General features: G+C 43.0%; 1 protein-coding gene across 4 annotated transcripts in view; it reads right to left on the bottom strand.

Moving 5' to 3' along the window:
• Positions 1 to 6,941: 6,941 nt before the first annotated feature.
• The window catches only part of FADS2 (fatty acid desaturase 2), a 72,593-nt gene continuing 61,952 nt past the window's right edge, over positions 6,942 to 17,582 (bottom strand). For all 4 annotated transcript variants that reach the window (XM_075325214.1, XM_075325215.1, XM_075325217.1 and 1 more), the window contains exons 10-13: positions 15,600 to 15,696; positions 15,392 to 15,471; positions 12,001 to 12,126; positions 6,942 to 10,139 (exon numbers count right to left, since the gene is read on the bottom strand). In XM_075325214.1, the coding sequence (XP_075181329.1) occupies positions 10,088 to 10,139; positions 12,001 to 12,126; positions 15,392 to 15,471; positions 15,600 to 15,696 (355 nt within the window). In that variant the 3' untranslated portion in view covers positions 6,942 to 10,087. The remainder of the gene's footprint in view (positions 10,140 to 12,000; positions 12,127 to 15,391; positions 15,472 to 15,599; positions 15,697 to 17,582) is intronic.

Here is a 17,582-nt window from a genome sequence, read left to right as displayed (position 1 = left end):
AGGAATCAGCACTTGTGTTAAGACTGAACCCCTACACTCTCACGGGGGTGGACAAATAAAGGTAGATGTAATATCAGAAATCTACAGGTTCCAAAACAGGCTGGCACTTGCCCTAGACCTGACCCTGATTTGCACCTACCTGAGAGCGGAGGTTGGCACCGTAAGACCACGTAATGGCGCCCCCACTTGACATCAGCTGACTTTGTGTCCTTAACCACATCTTAAACTATAAACCAAGTGTAACACAGAAACAACAATAAACGAATTAGGTGCACACGGGCCGAGGGTGAGACACACGGATAGAAATGTGCAAATACAGTCATGCAGGAATGATGAAATACAAGAAACCAAAAAGAATAACAATACGTGGAAGACATTACAAACCTAAATTTAACAAAATATGAGATAACTGAGAAGGGATTCTCACAAAGTGCATGGAATTACAATAGGAATGTCTCAGCAAGAAAGCCTTAACAATCCATCCAGAAATATAGCCAGCACTTAGGCTTGAAAGCAGTGAGTATATATAGCCCCTTCCTAAAAGTGATTGGGCAAACCAAATGAGAAAGTCCACACACCTGAATAGAAATGAAAAAAGTTGGCAGAGAATAAGGGTGGCGTCACACGGGACGATATATCGGGCGATCGCACCCACCGCCGTCATTTGTGCGTCACGGGCAATTTGTTGCCCGTGGCGCACAAAGTCGTTTACCCCCGTCACACGTACTTACCTCCCGGATGACGTCGCTGTGGGCGGCGAACATCCTCTTCCTGAAGGTGGAGGAACGTTCGGCGTCACAGCGACGTCACACAGCGGCAGCCCAATTAAAGCGGAGGGGCAGAGATGAGCGGGACGTAACATCCCGCCCACCTCCTTCCTTCCGCATTGCCGGCGGGATGCAAGTAAGCTGTGTTCGTCATTTCCAGGGTGTCACACGGAGCGATGTGTGCTACCTCGGGAATGATGAACAACCGGCGCAGAAGGAGATACGACTTTATGAAAATGAACGACGTGTCAACGAGCAACGATAAGGTGAGTATTTTTGCTCGTTTACAGTCGTTCGTAGCTGTCACACGCTACGATATCTCTAACGATGCCGGATGTGCATCACAGAATCCATGACCCCGACAACATATCGCCCGATATATCGTAGCGTGTGACGCCGCCCTAAGAATGAAAGACAAGAGATCCTTCAGCAGTTGGACCAACAGAAAACAGGGTGTGGACCAACCACGAATGAACCGACCAACAACCACAGATCACAGGTTCGAGAGTAGAGCCATGACTTACCAAACTCAGCATTCATCACTAAATGGTAGAGTAGATATAGGTCAGTGTACATTTATGACAGGTATGTCCTGGCATATACTGATGTATTGTAGCACTATTAATTTGGGGATCAGCATTAGTTTGGTAAGTGCTGATTTCTTTGGGTATAACCAGGTACAAGCGCAAGAGATAAATGTTTTATATACATATTGGTGTTTCCTTGCTTTACTTCTTAACTATGTAACATTAAAAAAATGACAAACTCGCAGACATGAAAGATAGTTTATTTTTTTTTTTTTTGCCCATCAGATATTAACAGAAGTTTTATATGGTTATGTAGTTGTAGAGTAAAAGAGGGTGGTACCCAACTTTGGACCTAAATCAATTTGCCAATGAAGAGTCGCTAAAGGGTTCACTTCTCATTCTTTGAAACACATTATAGGGTGCTTTACACGCTGCAACATCGGTAGCGATAGCTAGCGATGTCGTGCGCGATAGCACCCGCCCACGTCGCTCGTGCGACATGTGGTGATCGCTGCCGTACCGAACATTATCGCTACGGCAGCTTCACACGCACATACCTTTACAGCGACGTCGCTGTGACCGCCGAACAATCACTCCTTCAAGGGGGAGGTGTGTTCGGCGTCATAGCGACGTCACTGCGGCGTCACTAAGCGGCCCGCCCAATAGAAGCGGAGTGGCGGAGATGAGCGGGACATAACATCCCGCCCACCTCCTTCCTTCCGCATTGCCGGTGGACGCAGGTATGGAGATGTTCCTCGTTCCTGCGGTGTCATACATAGTGATGTGTGGTGCCACAGGAACGACGAACAATATCATACCTGTGGCAGCAGCGATATTTTGAAAAGGAGCGACGTGTCAACGATTATTGATTTTGAACGATTTTGCGATCGTTGATCGTCACTCCTTGGTGTCACACGCTGCGATGTCGCTAACGGCGCCGGATGTGCATCACTAACGACGTGACCCCGACCATATATCGTTAGCGAGATCGCAGCATGTAAAGCACCCTTATGTGTTTAGGCATTACAGGTGGCCTATTAAGAATAAAAGGAAAGATGTAATTCCTCAGGCTCCCTGCAGAGGTGCTGCTGTGAAATTGAGAAGAGCCCCCCCTCCATTCAGATGACAGCTGATCACAGAGGGAGATACTTGTAGAAGAGTATTTTTGAGGCGTCCTTCTAGTAATGAATTGTAAAAATCAGGTGACTCCTTAAAAGGGAAGCTATCAGGTCGGATAATGCTATTAAAGGGAACCTGTCACCTGAAATTTCGCTATGAAACTAAAAGAATCCCCTTCTGCAGCTCCTGGGCTGCATTCTTGAAAGGTTCATCTTGCTACTGGCCCCCCTTTCAGACCTAAATAAAAACTTTATAAAATATTACCTTTTGCTGCCCTCATGTTACGTAACTATGGGGAGATAAGGTATGCACACCAGTGACTATGTAAGGGGAATACATGAAATAGCAGAAACTGCTGTGTGAATACTGACTTGAAAAATCCAATAGCTATATGTAAGAGTGAAAATGTGAAAAATGGAATCTGCATTACTGCCATGAATATATGAATAAAGAGAAATTTAGCTACTGAATTGATCAATGCAATAGAGCCCCAACACTACGCCAAAGTATTTCTCTACGTTGGGGTCCCTAGCTTGTGTGTGTCCTCTCATGCAGTTAAAAAACTTACCGTGTGTGGGAAGCTGAGACCCAGGCTATTTATGCGTATGATATGGATTGGCAATAGGTGTGAGTGGGGAGGGTTCACAAACGAAAAACTACTAACAATAAGGAATAACGTTTGGAACACCTTTTGATGTGTTCCAAACGTTATTCCTTATTGTCAATCCATATCATACGCATATATAGCCTGGGTCTCAGCTTCCCATACACGGTAAGTTTTTTAACTGCATGAGAGGACACACACAAGCTAGGGACCCCAACGTAGAGAAATACTTTGGCGTAGTGTTGGGGCTCTATTGCATTGATCAATTCAGTAGCTAAATTTCTCTTTATTCATATGTTCATGGCAGTAATGCAGATTCCATTTTTCACATTTTCACTCTTGCATATAGCTATTGGATTTTTCAAGTCAGTATTCACACAGCAGTTTCTGCTATTTCATGTATTCCCCTTACATAGTCACTGGTGTGCATACCTTATCTCCCCATAGTGATGTTTTTTTAGGTTTTTGCACCCAGTTCAGACTTAGAAAGAAAAAAAAAAAGTGTTCCAAACGTTATTCCTTATTCTCATGTTACGTAAGGCTCCTGAAGTTTCGCGCATGCCCAGTGGCACTATCGCGGGACTGAGCACTGTGGAAAGCGTGAGCGACGGTGATGTATTTGCGCAGGCGCAAGATTAGGGGCGGCGCTGTGAATGTCATCACCAGTGTCATCCAAGTTCCCGCCCATAATCTCGTGCCCGCGCTTTTCCCTCTGCCTCCACCGTTATGCGCTAGCGCTGGCCATATCATCCACGCTACCTATTACCGCAGGCACGAGATTATGGGCGGGTACTTGGATGACACTGGTGATGACATTCACAGCGCCGCCCATAATCTCGCGCCTGCGCAATTACATCACCGGCGCTCGCGATTTGAACAGCGCTCAGTCCCGCGATAGTGCCACTGGACATGCACGAGACTTCAGGAGCACTGCGTAACATGAGGGCGGCGGCCTCATCGATGTAAATCAACACAGGGGGACAGTGAACAGCGGCATGAGGGGGAATAACGGAAGAAATACAGCCCGCCCTCGTGGCCAGCAAAGCTCATTAGCATACCAAAAGGTATTATTTTATAAAGTTGTTATTTAGGTCTGAAAGGGGGGCCAGTAGCAAGATGAACCTTTCTAGAATGTAGCCCAGGAGCTGCAGAAGGGGATTCTTTTAGTTTTATAGCAAAAATTCAGGTGACAGGTTCCCTTTAATCGATTTTCTGTAGTAGCCAGAAAGAGTAGCGAAATTGGACTGTTTAATTAAAAAAAGGTTTGTCTTAGCAGTGACCTAATAACGATGTATATCAAAGTTGAATAAAGAGGACTGTGTAATCATGTAGTTTATACCAAGGACTCTAGCTATAATTGGGAGGCTGGAGTAAAGAAGCTTTCTACATCAACACAGACTGGGATTCTCTACTGTAAAAGCAGTGATAGTATATAACACTCTTAACTAAAAAAGTTGCAGGGTTCTAAAATTTTATATCAAAACTTTAGTGCATACATGGTTTAAGTTATAGCAGTAGATTTGTGAAGATGGGACTTTGTTTCAAGGCTTTTTTTTATGCCCATAGAGTACAGAAGGATTTCTTTTTAGCCCTAAGATGAGAAAACATGTTTTTGACCTCATGAAGAATTTTTGCCTTTCTCTGTATTGACATTGGAGAATATTAGAACTGTATGATTTTATGTCATTTTTCAGCTTTACAATCTTCTGTGGACCTTCGTGTGCCAAACCATGCACAGAGCTACTACGACTTTGAGTGATCTTTGACTTGGATGCTGTACGTTTTTTTTGCTGTATGGAAAAAGAACATATTTACTGCTAGAAAGATTGCAAGCCCCGGGGCTGTAATGTAAAATCTGTAACCATGTACCATTTAAAGGAATTGCCACTACTAGGACAACCCCTTCTGATTCCACTTGTTTCCTCCAGTTAAAATAAAAGACCCTGTACTCACCTACCGTTCTGGTGCCATTCCAGCGCTGTTGGTAACTGCGGTTTGGGACTCATGGCAACATTGAGATGTCAAATGTCAAGGGAGCCCCACGTCCAATCACTGCCATTTTCTCTCACCCCACCTTCAGACCAAACTAGTTAATCAACAGAAAGTGATGCTGCAGCTGCCACTCACTTCCTGTTGATTGCTCATTTGGTCCAAAGGCGAGGAGAGAGAAGCCGGTGCTGATTGGTAAAGGACTCGCATGACGTCACAATGTCATGTGAGCCTCGAACAGAGGTTACCGACAGCGCTGGAACGGTACCAGAACAGGAGGTGAGTACAGGGTCTTTTATTTTAACTGGTGGAAACAAATGGAATCAGGAGTTGTCCTAGTAGTGGAAAACCCCTTTAAGTTACTGGTTTCTTTTTATTTTCCAGTGGGATATTGGGTTCATCCAGGCATGGGGGCCCTAGTTGGGACTGCTTCTTCTGTAGACATGCAAATTTGTATTGTCTTGTGTAACAACCATGACAAAGGCTGTTTGGTTATTTATTTTAGCACATAAATGTAGTGTTAGTACATATGTAGGGCCCTATTTATGATATGTAGCACAGTATAATGCTTACGCCCCATCTATCAGTGTTTTGCATGATGGAGGCCACCAGTGGGTTGTCTCAGTGGGATAGGACAGGGGCCACTTACAATTAGCAGGGTCTCATGCACCATTCCAACCACCTACTTTTCAGCCAAATGTGTTTCTGTTCACATTTTACAAATGTATGTGCCGCCCCAGCAGCGGATCGAACAGCTTGGGTCCGTGCAACAGTTTGCAACTCGAGGGTCTCCGGACCCGGGGGCTCGGGGCCACTTCTTAAAACATAAAGCGGGTATGTACAGGGGAGGCATAGTTCGTGACGCCACCCGTGGTGTGCGGTAAGCAAGGGATATTGCCGCTGCTATTGAGAGCACCCGGGGTGATGAAGTGGTGCAACAAGGTGTTGTTGCCCTCCATGGGTAAGGGGGAAGGCCCCGGGACTCGGTGTTGTCCCGTGGGATGCAGGGGGGAACTCAGGTACTCACTCAGTCAATAAGCAGACGCTGACAACCGGGTAAACCAATTCTCGGGATATCGCTGCCACTTGAGGGGAGCTCGTCTGGGTCCCGTCCCCTATAGTGTCGCCTGGTGATCCATGACCTGCCTCCTGGCACTAAGTTTAACTTTAACGTGGTGGCCCAGTAGTTTGAAACTTGCCGGGCCCCCGCTCTCCACTGTGGCTAAGTGTAAGCCCTGCTCTCAGGGCTCACGCTTGGGATTTTCTGGACCGTATGGTTGGAAGATCCTATCCCCTTCGTTGCGCTAGTGCCCCGATTCTGGAGCGGGTGGGAACAGATCATAAAGGCTCCGTTCTCCTCAGGTTAATTGCCAGGTTGCCTGAAGCTTCTCCCCGACCTAGGGTCCGTGTACCCCGCCGTGCCTTGGGTCTCGGACCAGTGATAGTGCTAGGCTGCTGGCCATCCTCCTCGACAGGTCCAGTCACCTTGCCTCAATCCCCTGCGACCGGGGGCCCGACTCCTCAAGGTCCAGACCACCGTCGGCAACCTAGACAGCTTCTCTTTGGAGCCACCACTCCCAACTTCCTCTGAGCTCCTCACAGCTTGAGGGCTACTTCCTCTTCTCCTCTCATTAACTCTCTCACCACTCAACTACTGACTGACTACACTCCTCACCTCCCCTCCCTGACCCCCCAGGTGGGCGATTCTATTCCACTCAAGCCGTCCACTGGTGTGCCTGGTGGATGTGGTGCAGGGTGTATCTAGGATTTGATTTACTGTTGGAGGCAACACTATAGGATAGGGACCCAGAACCATGAGGGACATGGAATACTATACGAGAGGACAGGTTGTGCAGTACCCTGTGACGACCTGATAGTCCAGGGGCGTCACATGTATATATAAATAACAGACAAAAAAATGACACAGAGACAATCTTATTTTGTCCGAAAATGTTTTTCTCTACCGATTCCAGTGACACAGCCTCTATAAATCAGCAAATATATTATTTCACTCAAGAATAGCTATACAAAGGACTACTGTACATTCTTGTTGCCAGCACACTAAAGAATTCATTGAAATTTTCCTGAAGAAATGACATTTAATTTCATTAGACCTTCAAAGATAGTCAGAAATGTTCTACAGCAGAAGTTATGAACTAAATGAAAGAACATTAAAAAGCAGAAAAATAACACAAAAAGAAACCAGATAAAACAGATCATATCTTATAATGAGACATTCATTTACCAGAATTAATTATATTGCTGTACATTCCTAAGTAATTTAGTGCTCTACAGTCTCCTTATACAGATTGGATTCAAAAATGTATTCAGTTGTGTGTTCTGGGCATTCAGTGATCCAAAAATAAGTGCATCTGATCAGAGCAATACTGATATGTATGTATAAGGGTATGTGCACACGATGCGTAGACACTGCGCCCTCAATGCAGCATGTCTTCTCCTGTGGATACATGACTGTTCTCTGCAGGAGAATGCAGCGGTCCATGCCCACGATCAGGGATCTGGGCGCTGCGGACTTTCACTGTGTTCTGCCGCTGAGAACACTCACATAAATTGACATACTGGGGCTCAGAAAGCTGAACCGCATGTGAGTTTATACTGCGGAAACAAGTGTGTGCATGGGATTTTGCTAAATCCCATCCACTATGATTGTACTGTGTATAACACAGCATTTTTGATGAAGTGAAAATATGCTGCGTCCAAAATGCTGCTATCCCCAACTGTGGGCACATAAAAGTCAATGCCACTGTCAATGGAATGGAATGGAATGGAATACAAATCTCTGTGCCACCGAGCAAAACATAACCAGAAATTGACTCTAGAGACCCCCATACATATTAGACTAATGTTGGCTGAACCCACCGATATTGAGGCGTTCAGATGACGGTATAAAGTGTATGGGGGTGCTGGCCAACTGATGGTCAAGAGAGATGTTGATCATATTGTGTTGATTATAAGCTGCTGGCCGACATGTCAGTCAGCGACTTTCTCATAGAGTACATAGAGCACGGCGGAGTATTGGATGAGATGGCTGTCAGCCGAACTACCAGCTGAAATATCATTTGGCCGACAACCAGCTAATAAGTATGGCCAGCCATAGACTGTACATTGATCCAATCCATCACAGAGATGTATCTGTAGAGGGGCATTAGTGGGATGTGTTCCCTAGATGTGGAGCGTCTGGAAGTTGGGAGTAGATGCGGCCAAAAAGCACATCTACCTTGGCCAGAATATTAGGTGCAGAGTGAAGGAAGACTTTGCTACCACTTTGATGCTACATGAAACTATGATACATGGGCTTTTCTATTCTATCTCAACAGATAATATCTGATGGATACCAGAACTGATAATACCAGATTCTTAACAACTATCTAAGAGCACCATATGAAAAAAGGCAAAGACCTCCATAGAGAAGGCGTTAATCAAGTGCACATTATTGGTCATTGGTTAAGCTTTAACCTCTGGAAGATGATAAGTTACTAAGTACTTAAAGTCAGCCTGATCTCATTTAATTGTTAAGTTAACTCCTCATAACGTCAGACTGTGGAACATCAACATTTCAATGTTAAGCCTATAGCTTCCAAATACAGAAAATTGGGCAGTGTCCATTTGGAAAAAACAAAAGTTTGTATACCAATTAGTCACATGTATAGCAAGCCTAATAATACAAATGAGACCTCCGAGCCAAGTTAAAGTGCACCAGGTTCATGAGAATGGAGCCGAATAGGTTTAGTGTCGAAAAAATACAAGACCCGTTTATGGAAACTTGTACTCCAGCAATGTAAGGCTGACTCCTATTAGATCATTTCTATTCATTGCTGTTATTTTTATGTGATTTATCTTAGATAGTATCTTAAATAGTGATGAATATTATAACAAGCTGTAATGTTAGTTAGGTCTGGTGGCATAAGAAATCATTAATGTTAATTTGGTAGATTGTAACTTTGTTCTTAAAGCTAATCTGAAGATAAATATTTACTTCTAATAATAAAATACGTTATTTAAAATCATTCCAAAACAAAATTCTAACTGCAGTTTGTATAAAGATCTGTAATTTTTTATTCTAGTTGGGACACTTCTATCTATTAAGACTTGACTTTGTTTCTCGGTCAAGAGGCACAGAAGGTTAGAAAAGAGAGGGGCGACTTCTGTTTCTAGCGAACTTTCCGTGTAATAGACACTATCCACACGGCAAGATCCCAATAGTAAAAAGAAACCAGTTCTTCCTACGATTCTATTGTCAATTACACAAAAGTCCTTTATGGCTACATGTAATAGGAAACGTAGAAGAAAGGTGAAGCCAGTAAATCTAGACTTAAGTTGGGATACCGGTTAATTCTTTTTTAAGATTTTCTGAAGTAGACCTATAAATTATGGATATCGGTAACTGTCACTCAACTTATTGGACATTCACCCATTGTCTTAAATTTTTCTTGACATCCAACCATTGTGTTCATCCTCCTTGTCAACCACCTATCGTCAGTCAATTATCCAACTGTCCACATGCTACATCTCATAATTATTAAACTTGCTTCACCCTTTCTTATAAGTATGCACTTACATTGTCTTTTCTTATACTTTCCTCAAATTCCTAAATATTTAAAGAACTTCTCCGTTCCTTTTTAAGATTCTTTCCGGAGATTTGATATAAAAATACCACTAACCCTTCTTTGTGCAATATGGTGGGACTTCAACATTCAACAATAGTCATTTATTTACAAGGGTATCGTGCAATGAGCACATTGGAAAACAAGGAATGATGAAAAGTACCATAATACTCTTTTTTTTTTGTATCTTTTAGAGTAGCATAGGAAAGTCATTCAAAGTTAAGGCCAAAAATGTAGACAAAGCTTTACAGGTAACCACATCAGTGCCAGGGCAGTCTGCGAGGCATCGGACTGCAATGGACCACATCATCCAGGCAGTAAAGACGGTAAAAACACACAGAAATCTCCCTCACCTTAAATTTGAGGCAATTTATTACAAACCTAAATATAACAAATATAGATGTGAAATGTATTATTATCAGCGACCCTCCTGGATAGAGAGGATCCAGCACTCGGTCACTTGTGGAGGTAGGCATCTAACCACAACTCGCCCGACTTTCTTAGAGATCTAAGGGAAAAGAGAAATCAGGTGATGTAAAAAAATCATTGAAATATGAAAAAGATATGTATACTGTTTGTGTTTTCTCAACACTGGAAATCTTCACTGCAACATTCTAGACACAATGATCCCCGATTCATCATTGGGGTTTCAATAGATTTTTTGAGTCATTTGGTCCTTTTTAATGGCTTGCCCCTTATTCTCTATATACTTTGCTTTTGCTAAAGCTTTCATTTTTTTTTTTTAGCCTGTCTCACACCAGCACCGCATATTTAGGTTTCTGGAGGAGCTTTAATTTTTGGTGCATTTTTGAGAGTTTTTAAAGGATTTGCGACTTTTGATTAGCGAAAATAGAAAAAAAAGTGCTTTTTGAATTGTTTTTCGACAAAAATGTCAATGAATACCACAAGACAAAAATATAGAAAAGTGACTTTAATAAATCAAAAATAATGAATTGAGCTCATTGTCTTTGAAATCAATTTTGCGCTATTGATTTGATGAGATTTGATATTACAAACTTTTCCCGATATGAATTGTCAGCTGCATTGTAAGTGGATTTCTCATCTAAGATTTATTCTACACAAGTTATTCTCAATAACCATAGCTTAAAGAGGTTATCATACAAACAAGATATGTGATAATTGTCTGATTGCTAGAGTCAGCTTGTTGCGGGAATGGTGGTCCCATATTCCCCTGTGAATGGACCAATAGCTTACATGTGTGTTTACTGCACCATTCACTCCTAAGGGTGTATGGGAATGGTAGTTCATAGACCATGACTCCCATAGACAGTAAATGGCATGGTGGTCATGCATGTGCACTATTGGTCCATACATATGAAGCACTTGGGACCCCTTTTCTCGTGATCAGTTGGACCCCCAGCAATCATACATGCATAACCCATTCAGTGGGTGTGTCATAAGTGCTGTTTATTGGTAGAGATGAGTGGACCCATCGAAGTTCTGGTCCACCAGGCTCTGCAGGACTTTAAATAAAATTTCAGTTCGAGACCCGGGGTTAACTCGAACTTGACTCCGTTCGACAAACCCCATATGGGACACATAAGTCAATGGAGGCCTGAACTTGCATGCTGTAAAATGGTCGTAGTAAGGGCTAGAGGCCTGAAAAGGAAGCAAAATGGGGGTGATTTCCCTGCAAAAAAATGTGGATAGAGAAATAAAAAAAAAAGATGTGGGCTCCTATTTTTAACAGTGCAGGTAAAGCAGACAGCTAGGGGCTGCAACCCTCAGCTGTCAGTTTTACCTTGGCTGGTTATCAAAAACAGAGGAGATCCCATGCTGTTTTATTAAACTATTGAAATAAATAATTTAAAAAAACGGCATGGGGTCCCTCCTATTTTTGATAAGCCAAGGTAAACCAGAGAGCTGGAGACTGATATTATAAGGGTCATAAGACCCACGTTTATTTGTCCCTTCTTAACCTTAAAATTGCAGCCTGCAGCCACCCCAGAAGTGGAGCATCCATTAGAAAATCTGAACTTTACCATTCGGGTTTACTCACCCCTATTCATTGGACTTTTTTAAAGGAGGCACTGCTGGCTTGTATGGATCAGCTATATGTAGTATGTAGCAGTATGTCTGTAATGAAGCCTGCACATATCCTCTTAAAAGTATGCATACACCCAACGTATGCATACACCCCTGATATTCCAATTATCTCTACAAGGATTACATCGCAATGGTATAAGCACCTAGAAAGTAAAGTTTACTTGAAGATTTATCAGCACATTGAAGGACTAGACTTATTTATGCCTCTCTTATAATTAAGTATATTGTCATGAAGAATTCCTTGAGGAGTCATATGGAGATAACACAGCTGGAGTATATTGTATGATCAGTAATACACTTACCCAACAACATCGCACATTGCGTTATATAACGTCTTCTCCTCATAGTTGACATTATACTTCTTACACAAAGAACGCACGAGTGGAGCTATCTTGTAATAGTTGTGGCGAGGCATAGTGGGGAACAGGCTAGGAAAGGGAAAGAAAAGATGGCAAATTGTGATATGCAGCTACAAAGTACATATCACTGTTTATATTATAAAAAAGGCTTACAGTTTTCACACTTGCGTCTAAGCCTAATACTAGACATACTTCTTGTTCTTTTCATGGGTAGCAATAGACTTGCTCAGACCCTCATGATGTCTAGAAAAGTATTTTTTTGTCTGTGCTCTGATCTGAGAAAAGGTCATTGTGCAGGGAGAGAGAAGAGGTGATCTGTGACCATCACCTATTGTGAGTGGTGGATGCTGTTTCAGCTATATACAAAGGTGTTATCGTTCATTGTAATCCTGCCTGTAATGATAATGACTCTGCTGAAAAGGCATACGTGCAAAATATGAAGTGTGAATCTAATATTAAAAAGAATCTGTCAGCCGGTTTTTCACCACCAAACTAATGTCATCTATGTACAGTCCCTATAATGTTGATGACGTCCATACCATTGCTTTATAAGTCCATTGTCATTTTTTTTATGTAATTGAATTACAAGTGCAGGGGCTTGGCATTGCACTTACAGCTCCCCAGCCTCCCTCCCTCTTTACTCCTCCACCGCTGGCCTCCTGTCAGTGACTTAGAGATCAATCTTCTCTGTGATTTGCTCACCCATCCAAGATCTAGTGCAAATGCCATCATTCCTTGGGGCAGCACATGCACAAATCGATACTCTGGCTTTCGCAATGTCATCAGGACCTTACCAAGCATCAGGAGCATAACACTCACGGTTGCAAAGGTCGCGACCGGGGCCGGAGATAGAGGGGCCCGCTGTCCCCAGCGCCTACTTCAACTGGATGTGCAGTCGAGGGTACACATCCAGCTGAAATACATTGCTGGGTCCCTGCACTGTGATACACGCTGCTGGCCAATAAGTGGTTGGCAGCTGATGTCCGTACCATAATTCTGGACAGTGCATGGCAGTGACGTCATGCGCCATGGCACGCACTCCGATGTCAGCTATTGGCCACTGTGTGCTGGCTCAGAAGACACTGGGAGAAGTGCAAATTGAGGGAAGGTGAGTAGAATGTTTTTTTCTGATTATGCGCTAGAGACAGAAAGGGGACACATACGGTATACTAGGATGGGGACCATGTATACCAGGAGAGGGACCATGTATACCACGATGTGGGCCATATATACCATGATGAGGACCAAATATACCAGGAGGAGGACCATATATACCAGGATGGGGACATATATACCAGGATAACTACCATGTATACCAAGATGAGGACATACTGTATATACAAGATGAGGACCATATATACCAGGTAGGGCACAATATGTACCAGTATGTGGATTATATATTCCATATATACCAGGATGGGGATCATATATACCAGGATCGGGCTCAGGATGAAAACATACATACTAAGATGGGCCCAGGATGAGGACATATGTGCCAAGATGAGGAACATATATTCCAGAAAGGGGAATATATATACCGGGACGGGGGACATATATACCAGGATGGGGAACATATATGCCAGTATGGGGGATATATATACCAGGATGGTGAACATATATACCTGGATGGGGAAAATATATACCAGTATGGGGGACATATATACCTGGAGGGGGACTGTGTATACCAAGATGGGCCCAGGATGAATGACATTTTTAAAAGGATGGGTCCAGGAGGAGGACATATACATCAGAATGCACACCATATATACCAGGATGGGCGCATAACTACACAATGAAGGGGGTGCCAATTTGTATGTCTTTATTGCATTTAGAAAGCTACAGGGACCCATATATCTGACCATCGTGCGGAGGTGGGGGTGTCAATGTCCAAATTTTGCAGCAGGACCCATCACACTCTAGTTAGACTACTGCTGAACATGTGCTGCCCTGGGAATGAAGGCAGTTGCGGTACATCTCGAGCAGTGAAGAAAAGTCACAAAGAAAGAGTGACCTGTCAGTAACTTGTAAGGGGTGGGCAGACCCCTTACAAGGAGGTGCAGTTTCCCCCTGAAGATACCTCACTCTGGGGTAGTTACTGTTGATGTTATTAATAAACATGTTTTTACTGTGCAGTGGGTTTTCCCCTAGAGCCCGGGTGGGACGGCTGTCCCCATAGAAACAGGGCAGGAGAGAGGAGGAGCCGGCAGCTTAGAGAGAGAAGTGTGTGTGTGTTGAAGTCAGTCGATTCCGGGACGGGGGAGAAGGAACAGCCAGGGGCAGAGTGTGGAGCTGAGTGGGCAGAAAGAAAGAAAGAAAGAAAGAAAGAAAGAAAGAAGGGAAGAAGAGAAGAAGTGTCCTCAAGGGTGAAGCAGAATTGGTGTGGGTCCAGTCTGTGTTAGCCGGAGTGGGAGCCTAGGTGAAGTGGAGTAGCCGGGCACATCCCCACTAGAGGAGACAACAAGGAAAGATTTCCCCGGACAGGAATTGTGACCGTGCGCTACAAAATCCGTGCATTGAGCTGTCTGTGAAACTCTGTGCAATAAAGATGTCGTCTGGTTTATCTGATCCCTGCCTGAAGAGTCTTCCTGCGGCTGATAGTATGCTCTTTTACACCACACTCTGCCCCACAGAACAATCCCCTGTCCCAGTAGTGACGGCGGAGCCGGGGGTTGGCCTGAGAGAAAAGGGGGCCACGACTACAAGCCCCGAGGCACCCCTGGCACCCCATTACAAACTGACAGGAGGCCGGCAGTGACCGGGGAAAGAGGAAGAGATCGGAGAGCTGTAAGTGCAAGGCCAAGACCCTTAAACTTGAGTCCATTTGCATGAACATTTGCTGATGGATTTCTATGAAAAGGAGACATGGAATTTTAAAACAAAGGAATGGACATAATCATCATTACAGGGACTTTACAGAGATGATATTAGTTTAGGGTCTACAAACTGGAAGACAGGTTGCCTTTAAGCGTAGTGAGAAGTGTAAAAATAGTGATATGGAAAATAAAAAACCATTAAATATATGTATAACATAAAAACTTGAATTAAACAATAGGTAATTTCTGAATAGATCATCATTCCCCTTTATTTAGGAAGAAATGGATTTATCGCTTTGTTACACCATCGCTGGCATAGTGTGATAAAGACACTATAAAACTATAAATAAAGATATTTTGGATGACACATTGCCAATGAATGCTGGGAGTTATAGTCTTCCAAATATTGAAAAACCACAGATGGGAAACCATTAATATGGAATAAAAATCTCTGCTTTGCCATAGGAACTGATAACAGAAACATAATCATAGTAATAATCACATTGTACTGATCTACTCACTGATGTTCAATCTGAAAGTTGAGGTGTCCACTGAACCAGTCATTGAAGAAGGACGGCTCAATGTTGCATGTTGCTGCCAGCTGTGGTTATGGAAAAATCTACAGTTAGGCTCCCTCTCTCATCACCACTTCAAGTGCGTTGGAACACATATATATCAGAATGTGGAGAATCTACATATAGACTAAAAAATAAAAAGGTTGCGTCTCACCTGACTCTCCAGCCAATCTCTGTATTTTTCATGGTCAATCTCCATAGGAATGTGATTCATCTGTGTGACCCAGACAAACCAATGAGATTCTAAAAACCTACAAACAGCCAAGAGCAATATTAAATATTATAATTTTACACGCAAATGGGAATTGAACTAAACCATATCAATTACTGTGTAATGGATGACATTAACAATCAAAAGCAGTAGATATCTTGTAGGGTGGAAAAAAGGAACATACCCCAAGAGAAAGTCAAACCTAGCTTTCTGTGTGAGACAAGTAATGACACACAGCCATACTATAATTAAAAGTGGAAGAATGGAGTAGAGCAGAGGTGTGAATCATTACAAACAACTCTGCAGCTCTCATCTCACAGTGTTTTCAGTGTAATGGAGAGGGTGTTAAGCAGAGCTGAGAGCGCAGGGAGAGAAGAGCTGCAAGAAGTGTTTGTAATTATACTTAGGTCTGCTCTACTCCTATCTTCCCACACTGACAACTATGAAATGAAAGTTGCAAAAGGTGTTTGTAATGATACATAGCTCTGCTCTAGTCCCATCCTCCCACACTGACTGCCATTAAATAAAAGTTGCAAGAGGTGTTTGTAACGATACATAGCTCTACTCCCATCCTCCCACACAGACTGCCATGAAATGAAAGTTACAAGGTGTTAGTAATGATACATAGCTCTGCTTTTCTTCCCTCCTCCCACACTGACTGCCATGAAATAAAAGTTACAAGGTGTTAGTAATATACTGTATAGCTCTGATTTTCGTCCCTCCTCCCACACTGACTGCCATGAAATAAAAGTTACAAGGTGTTAGTAAAGAAACATAGCTCTGCTCTTCTCCCATCCTCTCACACTGACTGCCATCAAATGAAAGTTGCAAGAGGTGTTTGTAATGACACATAGCTCTGCTGCAATCTGCACAGTAGGTGAAGAGATCAGGGATTAGAGCAGGGATGTGTGTAATTACATTTCCAACAATGAGAAAAGCCGAAAGCCCTCTCTAAGCTTCTCTGTGGAGTGAATGTTATTTTTTTCCCCTATATGATGCCTTCTGCTTTTCATTGGACAACATCATATAGGGAAAAAGTCAACACCCCCAGAGAAGAATCTCTACTAATGTCCCCCAGTTCTTACCAAAAATTAGAATCTAAACGTTTACCAGCTAATATCTTTAATATAGATGAAATAGAAACAATGTTTTCTTCAGCTCTGCAGCCATTATTTCACTATGTGTCCAGTATAACATACTAACTGTAAGCTTATGAGCAGGGCCTCACTTATTGTTAACCGTTGAATTGTGTGTTACTCTGTAATGTCTATATTGTCTGTATGTCACCCCTGAATTGTACAGTGCTGCGAAATATGTTGGTGCTATAGAAATAAAAATTATTATTAACTGTAAAAAGATCTGCTTCAACTATATAAGACATTTCGGTCTTTGTGTATAGATTCTTATACACGGACATAATAATGATAATAGATAAATAATAATAATAGATAAACATTCACTTTGTGGCCATATAGTCTCAACACCATTGTAGTCTTGCAGTCCAGGAAGAAGCACTGATGGCCATAACTTTCTAGCAGTAGGTAAAGTGGAACTATTGACTCATAATGGTTGTGTAGAACTACAAAACACATACAGCTGCACTCTAGGATGCGAATAATGAATAAGGGAACTCTGGTATTGCATTACTGCTATAGGAATATATGAAAAAACAGAGATACTTAGTGTCACGTCCTCACCAGAGTCCTCTTCTGCGACTTCTGCTTCAGTCACCAGGCACCGCCGTATTCCCGTTGTGGATTGTGCTGATGATGGGGGAGGAGTCGATGCCAGTGGCTCTGGTAGGCACAGGCTCTGCTCATCCACTAGGCTGGGTTTTCCTGACACCTGCAGTACCAATGGCTGACTGTAGGTGGCGTGTGTCTTCCAGCTGAGGTTGCCACTATTCAGCTACAGCCATTTGGAAGA

Source organism: Anomaloglossus baeobatrachus, chromosome 10 (assembly GCF_048569485.1).
Source record: "Anomaloglossus baeobatrachus isolate aAnoBae1 chromosome 10, aAnoBae1.hap1, whole genome shotgun sequence".
NCBI lineage: Eukaryota > Metazoa > Chordata > Amphibia > Anura > Aromobatidae > Anomaloglossus > Anomaloglossus baeobatrachus.
The sequence above is the reverse complement of the archived record's forward strand: the minus strand, read 5'-3'. Positions and strand labels throughout refer to the sequence as shown.